We start from the raw sequence: 17,922 nt of genomic DNA, 5'->3' as shown, positions 1-17,922 counted from the left end.
TCTAAGACTAATCCTCCTCCTGCTTTCTGGTGGAAGGCGTGCATGGTCCCCCCTTGTGTCCGACTCCAGCCAAGCAAGGCTCTGTCCAGACTCCCTGCCTCACCGGCCCCCCTTCTGGAAGTCAGCGGTGTGAGCTGCGTGGCCATGGAGGGTGCCAGGGGGCGGCAGCGAGAGTGCAAGCCAAGGTCTCCCTCAGCCTTTCGGGGAGAGCGGCAGCTCCCTGCTGTCTCCGTGCCCCTTCCTTGCTCTCAGGGTGATGGACGCTCGGGATTCCTTCCGTGGCTGAAGAAACTGCGCTCCCTTTACTGCCCTTGGCCACGGGCCCTGCCTCGCCTCTGGCGCCTGTTCCATACTTTGCCTTCCTGTTTTGTTATGACCGCCAAATGTCGAAAGTCCAGTGGATGCTGGCAGATACCGCCCGCTGCGAAAGGCATGAACTGGTTGGGACTTGAGTGAACAGGCGTGAGGGTTTCTGGAATGCTTGTGCTGGAGTGGCCCTTCCTACCTGCTGGCCGGCTGGGCAGCCCTGGAGTGGCAGGCAGAGGGCCCCACATTCCGTCCCGCCTGAGGCCCCTGGAGGGCCGCCGCTGCTGCCCGTCTGCGCGCCAGCTTGGCTGCGGGCTGGGTGGGCCACGGGCCTGATGCGGAGCCAGGCGGCTCCCTGCTCTGCAACCGGGGATCTCGGACTGGTATGGAACAGCGGCAGCCTCCCCGGCCCCTCCGCGCCTGGGACGGTGCCCGAGCAACTCACCCGCGGGAACATCTCCTGTGCCGGAAACCGCGAGGCGGCCTTGTGCCTGGCTTGAGATCCCCCGAGCTTGCAGTGGATGTAGCCGTAGAGGTTGGCGGCTTGCAGGCAGATGCCGGCTATCACAAGGGCCTGCAGCAAAAGAGCAAACGACAGCAGTGGGATCCCACTGGGTCGCTCCGCAGCCCTGGCATTCTCTCGGGCGCTTTAGCTGGGGCCCTGGAGATGCTGGAAGACCGCAAGCTGCGTGGGGTGCGGAGCACGGTCTGTGCGGGTCGTGTTCCGACTGGGGGCACTTGCGATGCCAGCCACGCTGCGCAATCCTTTCTCTAGTCTGGGCAAAAGTCTGCGAGCGTTTGCCCCCAGCAGGGTGGCCGAGCAGCTGCCAAGTGTGAAGAAGGCCTTAATCTCCATGGCCAGGGGCCTTCTTTACGCAGGGCAGAATAGCTGAGCCTCAGCCAAAGGGCAGAGGGTCTGGGCGTTGCCCTGGGGCAGCTTTCCATGATCTCTGTCTCGCAGCTTTGCAGACGAGCAAGCACGGTCTATCAGACAGACGTCAGGATCGCTGGAATCCGAGCTCCGCGTGTTTTCTCACAGCGCATTTTTAGCCTGCCTGCTCTGCCCGGATTTGATCGAGCGTGGTGAAACGCCGCCGGGGTGTTTGTGGGTGGGGAGGCGGCAGAGCCGGAAAGGAGGGGCACTGAAAGGTGAAAAGAGCGCTGAAACTTCCTCCCAGCCTCCTTGGCCGGGGGAATCAGCCTTCCTGCTAACTTCCTGCTAATCAGCCTTCCTGGAAGATTGGCCCTCAGCTGCAGGGTCTCCTATGCATCATCTCAACACACCCTTCGTGGAATGAGAGCAACATCTGCTGAACGAGATTCTCCAAGAAACGCTCCTCCTTTCCTTTGGCCCTCCTTGCTTTTGGGAGAGCACCGTTCCCGCCCTTACCAGCCACTTCAGCTTCAGCGAGAACAAGGTGCTGAAGAAGAAGAGAGTCCAGATCGCCGGGCAGATAATCAGTCCCAGCCAGAATATCCGCGCTTCCACCTCCGTCGGGGCAGCTACGTTGGGAGGGACCTGACAGAAAGAGAAAGAGATCAAGTTCAGTTCCTGTGGTGGACGGGCAACTCAATCTCTGCAAAAGAGAAAACCACAAACAATTCAACTGAAATGGGAACAAATTTAAAATACATCCAAATTCTAGAGAAATGGATTCATTTCCTCAAGCTGGCCTATCAACTTTCTTAAAATGTGGTATCCTGACAGATGCTATGTTGGTCTGAAACCTTCGGCAAAACAGTGCACCAAATTCTTCACAATGAAACGGATCAGATGGAAGGGCGCACACAATCCCTGACTGTTTGTCTGGTATCTAAATTCTGGGACTGAACAAGTCACGCCATTCGTGGCAGAGCAGTTTCAAACTGCTGCTCCATCGTGGATGTCTTGAGGCAGGGAGTACCCTAAGCTGCCTTTGTATTCAAATGCGTTCTTTCTTCCTTTTTGGGAGAACCTGCTGCCCTCTGTTGGCTTGCACTAAGCTCCAGTATAAGCCGAAACTCTGGCCGTCCACTTCCTCTGCATCTTTCATTAATTTGTAAACCCCCATTATACTTCCATAAATAAACCGCTTACATGGTGAAGATACCCAGAGGCAAGTAGGGTGATGAGGATGAGGGTCTGACAACCAAAACATTTTCCAAGAATCAGGTGTGTTGACTGGGAAAGTGTTTGCTGCTCATGAGATATTTCCGTAGCAGAAAATTGGCTAAAGAGAAGCTCACCTTCTTTGCTTCATATACCCAGTGGCTTTTCCCGTCCTCATCGATCTGGTTCCACCATCGCAAGCCCACCAGGAGCCTTCCAGTGACGTTCTAATGGCGCAAATAAAACCAGCCGACGTGTCAGACCGGGCCATGCCTTATGGATCAGCCTGAATGTCAAGTTTTATTTCTGGACTGCGGAAATGCACCAAGTCCAGACAACATGGCTGCGTCGGGAGAGCGGCCAGACCCCCTTCCTCTTCTCGCCGCAGTGGCAGAGAGCCGGGCTCTCGAGCCGGGCTCTCTGCTGGCAGCAGCGGCTGTTCGGCAGTGGGAGGTGAGCTGGGCCGTGGTACCCTCGAGCTGACTTCGCCCCGTCTAGAAGGTGCAGGACCATGCACCATGCTGAGAATGGGCACAAAGAGTTCGGCATGGCGTGTGAGGTCCCGCCCATGCACCGGTGGGCGATTTCACAAGGCTCTAATCAGCGCCTGAATTGGCTTCTTCCCTCCCTCCCTCCTCTCTTCCCTGCACCCGCCTTTCCTTTTAAGACATGCCTTTCAGGCCGAAGGCAAGCGTTATTTTACTTCTGAAGTGTGTAAGCCGCTCTGGGAACCGTTTTGACTGAAGCGAAGGCTTTAGAAACACGGCTATTCGTTGCTCTTGCACTGAGATCCCTCCATTTCCGTCCTGAGAAGAACCCAAGGCGGCTGACCAAGGTGCGTCCCCATTCGATCCTTACAGCGACCCCGTGAGTTGGGCGAGGTGGGGAGGGGTGATGGCCAGGCACCACTGGCCCGTGGACTTCGTGGCCAAGTGGGCTTGAACCTCAGCCTCCCGAGTCCCAGTCCAGAACGCTAAGCACCCCCCGTACCTCTCCTGAATCAGCAGGACCGGCCCTTTGAGCAGGAAAACGTGCGACCCACGCGGGCAGGTTCCAAGGCCGCCGCAGGCCAAGCCTGAGGAGGAGGAGGAGTGAGGCCGAGGGATGGATGGCATCCCTGGATGCTGTGTTCATTCGGTCATGCCTTCCTCCCATCAGCCTCCTGGGTGAGCAGCACACTCCGGCCCCGGGATCAGGGGAACGGAGGCTCCCCGTTCTGCCTCTGCGCGAGCGGCTGCTTGCTCCGCCCAAGAGCCATCCTCGGAATGCCGACTCGGGCAGAGGTGCAGCTGGCCTGAGCCATCAGCTTGGCCGATCACGGGGCTGCCTGCGCAAAGGCTTCACAAGACCGGCCTGGAGGCGGCCCTTGAAGACTGACCATCTTACTGTGATGGTCGAAGGTCTGGTGGATTCGTGGATGTTGCTCCAACGGAGTGAGCCAAGACTTGCTTTGTGGGTGTTCTGGCAGCAGGCCTTCCCAAGGTGGCTTTTGTGGTGTGTGAGCCTCGCACCAGGGAATTTTATGCGGCCTCATAACCCATTGCTCTTTTTTCCTTCCAAGGAAAAATGATGCAGGGAAAAACCAGTGGGTGTCCTCATGATGCCCTCACATAGCTCCCCGTAACTCGCCTCCTTCTGACACACGTGTCATTTAAAAATGAGCGGGGCTCTTGCCTTTATCCATATGCAAGCTGGACCCAGATGACTCAATCTCTTAGGTTCTTTGAACTGGGCTGCCCTCCCAGAGTTAAAAAAACCAGCGTTCCAGGAGTGACTCCCTGGGATTTTGGGGGTGTCCATGGTTCTGTGAGCAGGTCAGCTCTGGAACTGGCCACATCAGTGGACAAAGGTGGCACCGGGGGGGGGGCAGCCCAGCGAGCACGTACCTTCACGGACCAGAAGTCGAAGGAGAGGAGGAGGAGGGTGACGACGAAGCAGGCGATGAAGCTTTTGCTGAACCAGTCGCAGAACACGTAGGTCACGATGGCGCTCACACGGAAGAAGAGGTGGAAGAAGGTGGCCAGCGGGTGCCTGCGGGGAGCGGGCCGGGGGGTGAGCAGCTGCAGCAGCCCTTCCCCGGGGCAAGCCCTCAGGCCGCCCAGCTCAGGGTCGTGCTTACGAAGGGGCAGCCGCCCCAGGGCTCTGGCAGGCCTCCCCCAGATTCTCTGCGTTCTGTGTGCGGAGATGGCACAGCAGCCTCCCCCGCCGGTGGCCCCCGACTCCCGAGCCTGCAGCACCAGCCGGTGGGCCGGCGCCACAGCAGGGCGGAGGAGACCATGCAGGGGCTGCCCCTTGCAGCATCCTTAAAAGGCCCTTCCCACGACTCTGCGTCTTTCCTGCTCTGTGGGGCTGAATCGCTGCTGTTCTCCATCCCTGAAATGTTTGAAATTTCAGAAAGTGAGCAAAAAGCGTTTGGTTCCCCACCGGCCTCCTGCGTATGAAGGCTCGGGGAGCACCCGGCACTTAAGGGGAGGGGGGCCTTCTGGCACCTTGGGTGTTCAGTTTGCTTGAGAACCCTTGCGAAAGGCACCGTGAGCTAAGCCGCTGCTTGGAGTGTGCGCTGCGGTGCTGGTGGCCGCTGTAGGCTTCAGGTGTTTCATGGGCCGCCTGCAGCTTACTGGAGAACCGTTGCAGCCATTCTGCATTTTGCATGTTCTGCGCGTCGGCTCGGAGCTTTGTGGTCCGGGTTCGTGTTTTGGCGGGGAAGGCAACTCGGAGCAATCCTGTGTGTCACTGTATGGCGGTCCCAGAGCAGAGGGCGAGGCATCGAAGGGGCCTGAGCTTTGTGGCCAGAGGTGGACGTGTCCAGGTATCGGGGGGGGGGGGGGTGTCATTCCAGGTGCTTCTGTGCAAATGCCAAGAGCGCCTGAGCTACGCCGCGAGAGGCAGAGGGCCTGGTTCTAACGGAGAGGCCAGATATGCTGGGCGGGAACAGGGGGGCCGTGAGGCAGGAGCATCTTCGGATGCAGGCTGTCTGGGAAGGGCAGGACCGTCTGTGCGCAAGGAGCGCGCTTCGCGTGTCGGAGAGAGCACTTAGTGTTGAGCAGACTAGAAAAAGAGTGGCTATTTCAGGCTGTGAGTGGCTAATTAGATCTGGAATGCTAGAACCGTCTAAGAAGGTATGCGGAAGCCCACTGGAGGACGCCGCTGTAAAACCCCCAAATTCAGAATTAGGAAGACCCCAGACTTGCATTCCACACCCTGACCCATGGGGAGGAAGAGCATGGAATGGTGCTTTGATGGCTTTATGATGCGTCTAACGAAGGCTCAGAAGGACTGGCTTTGAGAAGAAGGGAAGGAGTGTGGCTGCTTCGCAAGCAGGTTAGCAAAGAACCGGCAAGCTCAGGCTGAGGCTGAGCTGCTGGGAAGGAGCAGGGGATGGGGGCAGACCCGCATCGGGGCGAGCCAGCAGGACGGAGCCTTGGCTGAGGCTCCGACGGTGCTGAAGCATGTTCCTGCTTGGTGTCTGCTTAAGAAACCCGCTCGGTCCGCATGGACATGGCTTGTGGAGAATCCTTAACGGGGTACGTGACTGAAGGGACCAACGGGGGGGCAAGGCCAAGGTGGCGGGATGGGAAGACGTGGTCAAGGTCCCGTGGCCTGTGAAGGGACACGGCCGGAGGTGTGCCTACCCAAACGCACTGCGGGGGTGGAGAGCCACTGTGCTTCCGACAGGTGAGGGGGCGGTCCAGCCACTCAAGCCCCCTCGGCGTGATGGGCACTCGCCTCCTCCTGCCCTGCCGTGCCCGTCCCCGGTTCGAGCAGGCAGAAGCACACGTCCACCCACTCGGCCTCTTGCCCTGCCCTCTTGCTCCCTTGGGTGACTGGGGACCTTTTGGGCTCCAACTGTAGGCCCGTGAACGGTTCTAGCCATTTACTTTCTGAAGTTAAACTGGCTTTTTTTTCCTGAACTGGAGACATTGTCTTATTTCTGTAAATAGGACTTGCAGTCATTTCTAAACTTGAAGCTATCTTTGCACTTCATTTGCTTACCCTTTTTAATCTCCCCTTTGGTTAACCCTTAGCTGCCATTATATTTCAGTTCTAGAACTGGGTCCAGAATTTGAATTTGAGGTCTTTGACTCAGGGCAATGTTTTCATGATGGGTTACAGAACCGAAAGCAGTGAGTGGGGATCAGCCATGATTTCTCCCAGAGGAGGTACGTCAACAGGCAGGCCCGGAGGGGGGTGTCCGACACCTGTCAACATCCTTGCTCGTTCCCCTCTCGAACCAGCTGCCTGGAGGGAGAGCCAGAACCAGGAAGAGGAGAGGCTTCCTCACACGTCACAACCTTAAACCGTGGAGGGCAGGCGGCAATTGGCCACGGCGTTTGCCATTTCTCTGGTTCAAGCCTCTAGTAGGTCTCGGTTCCACTTTAATGCTTTGGGCCCTTCTTGCATTCGATGCCCTTCCTTTCCCTAGCAACAGCAGGATGCAACTTTAAATAGGTGATCTGCAGATACCTATTTTTAAAATGTATTTATCAAAGCCTTTGGCCGTCGGGCCTGAGGCCTCCTATACTCGAGGCTGGGAGCGGAAGCCTTCTCTTTCTCACTTCCCCAAAGATCTGCAGGTTCCGTCTAGACGTATTTTCAGCAGAAATCTGCACTGGAATTTCCCTTTGCAAAATCTAATAAATTTGGACTCCATTGCAAGGAGAGCCAAAGGGGTTGCTTTTGAATTTTCTTTCCATGTTGAAATGTGGCACCCGGGCTTCGGGAAGGACCATCCTTCAACTTAAGAATTTAAAATTCGGTGACTGCAACCATTATACAATCTCCCCATCACGAGGGAACATTTTGATTGTCCTGCCAGTGCATGTAAAGGACAGCACTAGATTATTTTTTTTAAAGAACTGGTTTGATATCATCTGCAGTTTTTATCTTCAAGGCATCCTTCCTCCTCTTTTCGCTTCTTCCTGGAGCAGGGACGGCACTTCCTAAGATGACACATACCCTAAAAACAGGGCACCGAACCTCCTGCATCCTGAAGGACAATAGGAAGTTTGGAGAAGCAACACCATTTTCGAGAACTGGTCCTTTTGCCAGTGCAGAAGCGCTGCCTGGGCACTTCTCTGCCAGAGGCATTTCTCATATGCTGACAATTCCTCACAGCTGGTTGTGAAGACTTTGTGTGACTGTGATTCCTAGGTCACACCACACTTGCAGCAAGCTTTTTTTTTTTTTTTGCAGAAATGAAAAGCCGTCATTTAATAGTGAGTGCCAAAGGAAGGGCAAATTCCTCTGGTGTATTTGTTCTGCCCCACCGTGCTACCTAGAGGTTGCTTAGCAGAACCTCTTTCAGTGACGTGCGATTTCTGTGATGCAGCCGATAAACAAAATCATGCAGAAGAGCTGTGATTAATCCACAAAAGCTAAAGTCCAGTACCTGGTTATTCAGAGTGGAGCCCCATTAAACCCAATGCGACTGACTTCTGAGAAAGTCCGTGTCCGGGATTACAATGTACAATTTCATTAACCGGGCATCTGTTTGTATCAAAAACAGTCATCGCTTCCTCCCACGCGATCCCCCTGGAGCAGCGAAAGACAACCCAGGTGCTCACCTGGTGTCCTGGGACAGGGCTCCCCAGATCCCTGGCATTGACCACACCGGCTAGGGATGATGGGAGCTGTAGTCCCACACCACCAGGAGAGCACTGTTGGGAAAGGCTGCTCTTGGTGGCATTTGGCTGCCTCTTTCTCTACCTGCCGCCCCGCATTACCTGATTTTTGCTTTCCGCAAAGCCAGCTCCTCTTCGTTTCCAAAGTCGAGGGAGACATCCTCGGTGTCATCCGCTAACGCCTGGAAAAGACAAGGGCCAGCCCTGAAAGAGGCACCCCCCCTCCCCTGGGCACACGTGCAGAGCAGCCTGGGGGCCCACACCTGAGCATCCTCGCCTGCCTGCGCAAGAGACACGGCCGGGGGGTCTCCGCCTGCCTGCCTGCCTCGGCTGCTTTTTGGAACTCGGTGTCCGTGCCGGACGCCCCGGCATCGATCGGAGCAGACTCCCTGCTCTTCTCTCCACTGAGAACTAAAACACACGGGCACAGCAGCTTACCTCCCTCCAGGGCCTTATGGCTTGGGGCCCTGCAGGGCATTGGGGGCCCGCCAGTGTCCACACCCTGCATCCAGCCCTCTTCTTCTGGAGCTTGTGGGTGAGGAGGCCCCAAGAAGTCAGGTGCGGCTGGGGCATATCCAGCTGTTCCCCCCCCCCCCCGGGAGGCCTCACCTGTCCCCAGCGCACTCTCCCTTTCATGGTCACCCCACCAATTTATCCCCCCTGCTCCAGCTGCCTCCCGCCCCCTCCCTTCCTCCCAGGAGCATATGGGGCTCTCTCCATCACCCCATACAAGAGCCCAAGCCTCCTTCCATGACACAAAAAAGCAAAATGCTTCAAAGGAGGACCTTTCACTGCAAAGAGTCATGTGCTTTCTCCAGTTGGCAAAGTTCTCATGCAGAAAGCTGGGTAGTTCCCTTTTTCCAAAATAAAGCACGACCCACTGTAAACACATCAGCCGCAGAATGCCTCTAGCAAACCAGAGGCCCTGTTCCTCTTGCGGCCTGTTGCCGCGCTTTGGGCGGCAGGAATTCCCCGCTGGCACCTGCAGGCCCAGGAAGGGAAAGCAACCCTCGCATCTCCTCCCCGACACCCCCTTTTCCCCGCACCCCCAGCCCCACCCCTTCCCAGCCGCCTCATCCTTCACACAGGCATCCTGCAGCCCATAATACTCACCCCACCATTCAGGGCTCCCTCCCTCACCTGCTTCATCATCCGGCGAGTCCCTCCGCAGCGTTCGCCAGCTCTGCGGATGTGATGCTGCAGCCGCCACCCCCCCCCCCCGGGGCCTGGTCCGTTGTCATGGCGACCGCGGTCCGACTGATGCGGAGGGAGGCAGGCCGGCCAGGTTGGCCGAGGAGGCGCCCAGGTGCGAGGAGAAGCCCCAGGCTGCCATGCCGGGGGGGGGGGTCTTCTGGGGGCTCGGCGCAGGGTTTGGGACGAGCCCGTGGCTGGCAAGTGCTCGCTTCCTTTGTTTTCACAATTGCCCAAAGCCGATCCCAAAGCGACTTGCATCCTTCTGACAGCTTGCATTTGATCCCTTAAGACTCCTTGCCTGAAATTCACAATACAAAATAAGCGTGCATGAAAAAGTCTCCTTTTTTAATTAATACCCTCAACGAAAAGAGGAAACCGGCCTGCTGCGGAGCGGAAGCCTTCCCACCAGCCCAGCTTTTATTTGTGTCCCAAACAAGGGTGTCGTGTTCTTGAACTGGGGACCCGCCTCTGCCTTGTACTTCCACTCTCAGGCAAGGAATATTTATTTCAGTCTTCGCCGTTTGCCTCCTGTTTTGTGGCCAGCTCCACTTACCAGGATGTGCGCTCATCCGCACGTGCCTATGAACCCAACCAGGCTGGAGAACTAAGTGTATGAAACTCCCCAAAATCTGGCAGCCCCAAAACCCCCCTCCTGAGCCGCTGCAGTCCTTGCACTGCCGTCCAACCATCAATAAGGTGCGGCGATCTTCAGGTTTTTACACAACAGGGAGGAATTGCCCTCTGGCACTGAAACCCACATGGAATCGGCTGTGTTTATTCAAGATTTGGCACCAGATATGTCCAAATGTTTTTAAAGGTGTGGGGAGAGCTCCATTAGAGGAAGTTTTGCAAACCACAGTAAATCACATGACTTCGGAGAACTCTGATCCAGAATGCGACTAGTTCAGGACAAAGAACCCATGGAAATTGGCAGCCCTCCAGCACTGGAGAGTTTTGCCTGCCTGCTCCCAAGCGGCCCGTTTGAAAAGTAGCAATCATTAGTTGAAGCAGAGCAAGACATTTGCAGCGAGCCAGCTAGTATTTCTAACAGCTATTTTGCTGAGGTTTTTGCCGTGCTCCAAATTCATCCATCTTCCTCCACTGCTCTCTGGACCAGAAACTGCCAGTTAAACAGCTGGTTTAATGCACGCAGAGCCCTTTCTGCAGCTGGCTTATGTAGAATAAGTGAAGCGATGCTGGCTGGGGATGCTGGGCACTGCAGGAATCCTTTTTTCGAAACAAGCTCAGGATCGTGCTCCAAACGTCTTTCAGCAAAGCTGCAGGAACGGCCTTCCCGTCCCCTTCCGGAGCCTTCTGGAGAGACTCCACAGCGGTTGGAAACTGTGCCCTTCTCCTTTTAAAAATATTGTTTTAATATTTTTATGGACATCTAATATTAGCAGTTTTATCCGCAGCGCAACAATGGCAGCGAATTGAAAAGAAAAGGACGGGGAAAGCCACCGCCACCGCCTGCTCATGACTCTCATTCTTAACTGGAGACTGAAGACAGGTCTGGCAAGAAAACTCTCCTCGTCCCGCGGCACCCCGTGGGCCTTCTGCTTCGGATGTGTGTGGCGACTGCCGCGAGGACAGAGCTGGGCGGCCCAGTTGTGCTCCTGGGGGAGTGCTGGGCCCCCACAGCACTGGGCGCACGGCCACGGCTGCCCACTTGCTTGCCTCCTGGCTCAGGCTAGGGCCCAGCGCTCACCTGGGCATCTTAAGTGGCCACGGGCACGTTGCCAAGGCAGAGGGCAGAAGTCTGAGGGCAAACCTTCAAATGGAGGCTCAGTGGGGGCAAATGCTCTTACTGGCACGGGGCATGTTCTTGCGCTAATAAACGAGGGAAACTTTAAACTGAGCTCCCCAGTTTGCTCTTCTGCACGAGGCTGTCCTGCCGTTTCGCCCACATCGCAGAAGCCCCAGTGCGGCATGTGGGTCGGTCGCTTTCCGGCTTTTCCACTACGCAACCTCTAGCTGGCACTGCGGTGCAGCCAGATAGCGCAAAGACACGAATGAAGGAAGAGGTTTCTTTCTATTTTCTATGTAAATCCACTCTCCCTGCTCGCCAGAACGTTAGACATGCGGGTAAAGCTGGAGGCCGTGGCATCGTCCGAACAGCCCACCAGCACCTGCGAATAGGCAAAGGTGCAGCCCGGTAAATGTCCTGCCGGGATGCTCCAGGGGGCTTGCTGGTTGAGAGCGACCCACCCCCAGCGTGAAAGAAATATCTGCATCAGCCTCTGCGCTCTGCATGAGGAGACGGTCTGGTCCAGAGGTCCCGGGGTCCAAGACCCAGGAAGCATCCACCTGCCGTTAAGGGCCGTGCAGGCGGCATGACTCACTTTTAGCTGAACAAGCATTTAAAAAGTGGTTGAGCTCACTCAGAAGATGAATTCATACTTCAGCTTACTAAGAAAATATTGCGGATGTCTCCAAAATCCTTGGCGTGTTTGCTATGGTTTTCTTTTTTCACTTCATCTTTTTGGATGCCACAGCATGTTTTGTCTCGCAGATACATTTCATGTGCAAATCGTCCGGAGGGGTCGACGCGCTCGTGCTGCCAGAATGAATCTTTTCAAGGAGATCTTGCCAGGCGTTCGAGAAATCCTATCCGACGCGTCAGCCTCGCAGGTGGAGGTGTTGCTGAACCTGATGTGGGGAGAGGGCATCATATCTAAGGAGTACCAGCAGACGCTGCTCCACGAAGGAGACAGAGATGACTTGGCCAGAAAGATCTCCTTAACCCTTGTGGAGAAATGGGCCGTGCAGCTGAACTCTGCACCTCCGCTGCATCATTTACGGTTCTTTGGCAGCCACCGGGAAGACGCTGCGAGTGCCGTATCACTGAGGACTAGATGCTTGAGTGGTGAGCTTGCTTCATGTAATACCATCATCTGTACATTCAGCATTTTCAGTCTGTGTGGAGAGGGAGGAAACTTCGTAACACATCCATTCCTAGATCTTCGGTTCTTGGATTAGCACTTCTGAATGATGAAACTCTCAACAGAGAAGCCCAACTTCCCGTCCTTCGGCAGCCGAATCTGTGGCTGAAGGGAGCGTGGCACAGGGCGACGTGGCCGTTTGGGTGCCTTGCCCAGCCCCGGAATCATAATTTGAGGGAGGCGCTGTGCTTGGCCCCCACCCGGGTCGTGCAGAGCAGTGGGGTGGGGGGGGGTCTTTCATTTGGTTGCCCTTTGGGCTGTTTTTCTCCAAAGTGCTTACCATTGTTGCTGTTTTGTTTCTGCTTGGCTTGGAACTTTAATTAGGGTTTGGTGCTTTAATTAGGGTTCAGGGTTACTGGAGTACAACCTTTTGTTATATTGTGGGGTCCTTTGGCACCAGAGTCGTTGGGTGAATGAATAAATCCCCCAAGAGGAAACTCGAGGGAGATGACTATCGGCTCCTGGGTGCCATCGCAAGTGAGTTCCGTGTTTGTGCGTTGAGAGGGCCCCGATCCCAGGGTGAAACGCCGTGCCTGCCGCTGCCTCTGAGCTCTGCGGAGGAGAGTCGGGACAGGAGTCTGACCGGGAGCAGCTGCTTGGCAGTTCCTCAAGGAAACGCTCGGCCGAGTCAGAGGAGTTCCCCCAACTCCCATGCAGACTCGTCCCGTGTGACGGCTCTCCCTCGCCGTGCGTGGCGGCATCGCATCGCAGTGGAGCGCACAGCGCGGTGCTGCCCCCGAGGCCTCCGGCCAGACTTGGACTGCAACCGGCCAAAGCCTCCGCTGGCTTTGTCCCGGTCCACCCAAGCCAAAGACCTCGTAGCTCCAGATCTGCTATCTGCTTCTGCAAGAACCGGAGGCAGCGCAAGGGCTGATGGGCGTCCGCCCCAAGCGCCAGCCTCTCACCCAAGGAGGGCGCCTCTCCTTGGCGCCCCGCCTGGCCTGCTTGGCGTGCCAGGGGTCCTTGGCTCCACGGGATTGCGGGCGGAGGGGCCGTGGCATCCGGGGCGCCCTTGCTCGGGGCAGAAACGGGCTTCCACGCCTGGAGTGGTGTCTGCACCGTCCCGGCTCCTCGAAGCCTGAGGGCAAGGCCTTGACACAAGCAGGCACGCTTCCCCTTGGCGTGAAGGTGAGCAGAAGGAAGGGGCCGGTACGGCACAGCCAATTGAATGGAGCAGCTGGAAGGGGCGCGCGGGGCCAGGAGCAAGCGCCGGTGCTGCCAGTGCATTCAGACAGGCCTCCTGCTCCGCACCGGGTGCGTTTTCAGTACACGCTTCAAGGGGCAAAGTGAGGGGGCCTTGCAGGAGGTCTTGCGGCGATCCGGCTAGCCTGAGCAGCCACAGGATGGTTGCTCGGGGTTTGTTTTCTGGGCCCAGGGTCTGCAGAGCCACCTCCCACAGCCTGAAGCCGCCAGATGTTTCCAGCACATCCGGAGGCCCCAGCTGCTGACAAGCGCTCTCCGGAGGCCAAGATTAATTCTCTCCGGGGGGAACGTGCACGGGGGGCCCCCAGCCAATGTGAGGCGTGCTGCTGGAGGGGGGCACGCGGGCACTTGCCCGCTCCTGTGTATTCTAGGGGAATTCCAGGGGCCGCTCTGCTGCTGCCTGGCGAGTGCCCGCCTGCTTTGGACCCAAGTGTGTGACTCGGAAAGTGAAACCAGCGGAGGGGCGGCCAGGTTTCACTTCTGGCACAAGCCGCGTGGCAGTGGGGCGAGATCAGCCCGCTCGTGTTCTGCGGGATGCTTCTTCCCTGGGGTGGGCGTGTGGGGCTCTGGCCAGGACGATGGGGAGCGGGCAGCTTTGGAAGGCTTTGCCGGGCACCCGGAGGACCTGGTGACTCAGCAGGTGGCGGCCGGTGAAGCGAGCGCAAAGGCAGGGGAAGGCGAGGCGTTGCTGGGCTTTGCTCCTGGCTCCGGTTAGCGCTGTGATCGTTCCTCGGGCAACAGGGAATTTCCTCTCCCCTCTCCTCACTCCCCGGGATTCCCCAGGGCTGCACCTGCCTCCGCCCTGCCCTCAAATGGGCACCGGCTGCATCGAGGGTTTCCTGCCGGCGTCAGGATGGCTTGCGGCCGCGAACGCTGCATCCTGCAGATCGCAGGGGAGTCTCAGCACGCCGCCCAAGGTCAGTTCTCTCCCCGCTCACCCTGCTGGGCTCTCCTTTGGCACGCTCCCCATTTCCCCCCTGCCCGCTCTCTCTGGGGCACGCTCCCTGCTTTCCCCCTGCCCGTTTCTCCCCGATCCCCACTCCTGCGGGGCAGGCCGCCCGCCTGCCGCCCATGTGGGCATGTCCGGGCCGTGCTGCGCTCGCGCCATTCCTGTCCCCGCTCCCACTCCTGCCCGTCTAGGCAGTGCAGCCTTCCTGGAAGTGTTTGAGCCGCAGCTTGTTGGCATCCCCAGAAGCCGGCAGGGAGGGTGGGGGTGGCGGCCCCACACGCCTAGAAGGGGCCTAGAAGCCCCGCATGCCTGTTTCGCCGTTTGGACCGGACCCTGGTCAGCTGCTGCCTGTTCGAGCCCGTTTTGCCCCGGGGAGAAGGCGAGTGTCGTGAGAGCCAGTGCGGTTACGAGGGTGGGACTGGGGGTCGGGCAGCCCGAGTTCAAGCCCCCACTCAGCCGGGGGGTCAACGGGGTGATCTGGGGCCAGGCACCGGCTTTCCACCAGCCTCCCTCACAGGGTGCTGGTTGTGAGGATAAGAGTGAGGACGAGGAGGACGGTGTGAGCTGCTCTGAGCCCTTTGCAAGAGAAACGGTGGGATATAAATCTAATAAAGGGCGTGCGATGCCCGAGACTTTGCTCTATTTCCTCCCTAGACTCTAGAAATTAATCTCCCAGCGGGGACAGGAGGCATTTGCCGTCTGCCGGCGCCAGTGTCGGTTGCTCAGTTTGTTGTCCTTCCGCCTTCGGCTCCCGCACTGCCCCGCGTCTGTCATGGGCGCGGGGGCAAGCGCTCATTGCCCCCGGGGCGCCTGCAGGGAAAGGGGTGCATGGGCTGCGGCGGCAGGGAATCCACCCCGGGCCGGGGCCGGGGCCGGGTGCCCGTTCTCCCGTGCATGCTCATTCTGCATTCAAATTCCACATGGGTGCAGGGGAATGGAGCCCCCCCTCGCCGAGGGAAATGCCTTTTCAAGCAGGAGGTGCAAGGCTAAAACCGTGGCTAAAATCGTGGGGATTGGGGTGGGGGCTGTGAGGCTGGGCAAGCCCCCAATCTCCCCCACTGGGGGGCTCGAGCCCCCCACTGCTGCTGGACCCCCCCCCCCCGGCAGCAGCGGGTGGCTCGGCTGACAGTAAGCCGCCGAGCCTTCCTGCAACACCATGCAAGTGGCAGGACCGAAACCTCCCTGCAGAGACACTGAGCACATCTGGCCGAGGCAGGCGCAGGGGGTGCTGGGGGAGCTGCGGCTGGCGTGGCCCTGGAGGGGCATTCCGGAGCCCACCGCTGCGTTCCAGTTTTTACTCGCCGTTAAGCGCCCCGGCCCCTCTCGCAGTGCTTCAAAGCCCTCTGTCTCTCGGCGGCGGCTTGTCAGCTTCGTCCCCCTCATTCAGTCACGCAGTTCAGCGCGTTCAAGATTTAGTTTTTGGCTCCTCCGTGCTCATCCTCTGCACCCAGGCCGCGCGCTAAATCCAGAAGCCCCTCCTGCCTCCCAGCACCCTTGGCCTCCGAAAAGCAGCCGCAGAACACCCCACGCCCGCCGGAGGAAGAAGCCAGAGCAGGACCTGGAAGTGGCCTGCAGTTTGCTCTTGTCATGAGATTATTCCCCTGCCCTGCCTTCTGAAGGGGCTATTTCCACTCCCCACCCGCTGGTGGCAGCCATCTGACGAGCCCGCGAGAAAGAGGCAGGTTGCGGAAGAGCCACAAGCCCAGGATTGCTCAGTGGACGTCACAACTGCACCGCGAAGGCGGATCGACTCACTGAAGCACGTGGAGCAGACCACCTCCCCTCCGCCAGCCCCAGGGGGGCCCTTCTCCTTGCATCTGCCACCTGTGAGGGCAGTCAGCCAGGTGGGCGACTGCAGGTGGCCCACACCACTGGAACAAGGTGCCGCAGGTGGCCCGGCATGCCCTTCAGGAGGCCAAGGGGACCTATTCAAGCATATCTCGAAAACTCTGCCCTTCCTTGAAGGGTTAATCTTCCTCCTGATTCTTGTTTGCTGGTTTCACTTTTACTGCATTGAACGTCTCTATTGCTGTCATGCAGCAACCGTGAGGGAAGCCAGGAAAGTCTTAACCGTGAGAAATGAATGGATCGTGTCCTTTCCCGTGCTTCGTGCCTGACTCATGCGACTGTGTTGTGTCGCTTTCTGCAAAGTAGGGCGGCATTGTTCATGCGCTTTTGCAGACGAGGGGGCGTGGGCCCACATGGCTCCCTTGGGCATGGCTGGGGCCGCTTCGCCAAAGCCGCTGGGCTCGCTTCCTGGTGTGGTCACCAGGCCCTCTGCCTCTCCAGGCCCTCCTTTTATCAGCTTCCGATTCGCCTGTGAGGCACAGCAGAGCCCCCGCCTCCAGCACGCTCTTCCATCCAGAGCACCTGTGGACACCCAGCTGGCACTTGCAGGGCAGCTGGCTCCTCTCCAGCCAGCTTATCAGTTTATGTAGAAAACGGGAGTGGCTTTAGTGCTTGGTAGCTCCCAGCCTCACCTCTGCCTCGTGATGGGGTTTCAGTTTCCCGTTGCTCCACAATTTGCAGCTGCTCCCCCCAACTGTAAATCGGAGCGTAAGGCCGCATGTACGCAGCAAAGCAGACTGCATCAGAAGGCTACGGTAAAGGTCTCCAGACTCGCTCTGTGCATGCTCAGAAAGAGGAAAGGCCTACAATTCCCAGCGTGCTCCCAGAGTTGCATGGAGCTGCATGCAGCTTGATCAGTCTTCTAGTCAAGCATCGGATCAAAAGAGCAGGCCCATCGAAGAGCGTCCAGCATTCCTGCCATCTGGCCCACATGCAGCAGGAACCTCCCTGAGGGAGGAGCTGACTCCTTTTGGCTGCAATGAAGGAAAGGGATTCTCCTAATAGCTGCTAATCGAATGCCTCCTGCTGTCCTCCTCTTTCAAATCACAACACCAGCCCAGCTTGCCAGTTTAACATAATAAAAGCAGAAGTTAGAAGCCTCTTGCTCTGATCTTGGAAGGAGAAGAGCAGAGAAGATGAGCTCTCGACAGAGAGGAGGCAGCAGTGGCATGAAAACCAGCTGGGTTGCAGAAGGAGGACTGAGAGGTGGGTCTCCTCACCGCCCCTGCATCTCGCTGCGCCTTTTCCTACTAGAGCAGCTTTCTTCAGTCTAGAGGCCCTCCCGATCCGTTGGACTACAACTCCCATAATCCTCCTCCGACCCTCTCCCGTTCGTTGAGGGTTGGATGAAGGCTGCACGGTGGTGCCGCCAACCTGGGTACATCTGGCGGGGGCAGGCTGAGGGAGCTGCTCGGGACTACGGATGTGTGAATTGCCACCCTGCAAGTCCGTGTCACCTCGGGCCTCTTCGGAGCAGCTGTGTTCGCGGTGTGGGTGGCCAGAACCTGGCCCCTGGTCCTCATTTCCATTGCTCCAGGAATGGGTTAGCCCGCTTTTCAGAAGTTTTCCAAGTGGCTAATAGATACCAGGATGGGGACCCAAAGGTGGGCGCCCAAGGACGTTGAGACGTAGGTGTCATGACCACGGGAGGCCAGGTGAGGCACCAGTGGCTGAATCGGGGCCCTGGGGGTGTCGGAGGCCCCCGCTGACCTCTCCCTCGTGGGAGCCGCTTTGCTGGCCCGCTCTTGCCGCGGTGCTCATCCGTGCCTT

At 57.9% G+C, this 17,922-nt stretch overlaps 2 protein-coding genes across 9 annotated transcripts in view; one reads left to right on the top strand and one right to left on the bottom strand.

Moving 5' to 3' along the window:
• The window catches only part of NUBP1 (nucleotide binding protein 1), a 40,933-nt gene that overhangs the window by 8,147 nt on the left and 14,864 nt on the right, over window positions 1–17,922 (top strand). Inside the window, exons 1-2 of one of the 8 annotated variants that reach the window (XM_044433334.1) lie at window positions 2,658–2,848; window positions 3,063–3,230. The exons of 2 other annotated variants lie outside the window; for them this stretch is intronic. Coding sequence is in view for 3 of the 6 variants with exons in the window: in XM_044433335.1 (XP_044289270.1) it covers window positions 17,289–17,358 (70 nt within the window). In the remaining 3 variants the exon portion in view is untranslated. Of the gene's footprint in view, window positions 1–2,657; window positions 2,849–3,062; window positions 3,231–11,722; window positions 11,795–16,979; window positions 17,359–17,922 lie in introns of those variants that run through there. 5 more of the 8 variants (XM_044433337.1, XR_006415043.1, XR_006415042.1 and 2 more) reach the window with 5 other exon arrangements.
• On the bottom strand, window positions 371–9,168 carry TVP23A (trans-golgi network vesicle protein 23 homolog A). Its single transcript, XM_044433632.1, has 7 exons — window positions 9,130–9,168; window positions 8,119–8,198; window positions 4,282–4,426; window positions 2,533–2,622; window positions 1,697–1,825; window positions 506–880; window positions 371–421 (listed from the first exon to the last, which is right to left on the bottom strand). The coding sequence occupies exons 1-7, from the start codon at window positions 9,166–9,168 to the stop codon at window positions 371–373; spliced, it is 909 nt and encodes a 302-aa protein (XP_044289567.1).

The sequence above is a fragment of the Varanus komodoensis genome, unplaced genomic scaffold (genome assembly GCF_004798865.1).
Source record: "Varanus komodoensis strain SLA01 unplaced genomic scaffold, ASM479886v1 scaffold26, whole genome shotgun sequence".
In the NCBI taxonomy this organism is placed as follows: Eukaryota; Metazoa; Chordata; class Lepidosauria; order Squamata; family Varanidae; genus Varanus; species Varanus komodoensis.
Note: the sequence above shows the minus strand (reverse complement) of the source record. Positions and strands in the feature narration are given on the sequence as shown.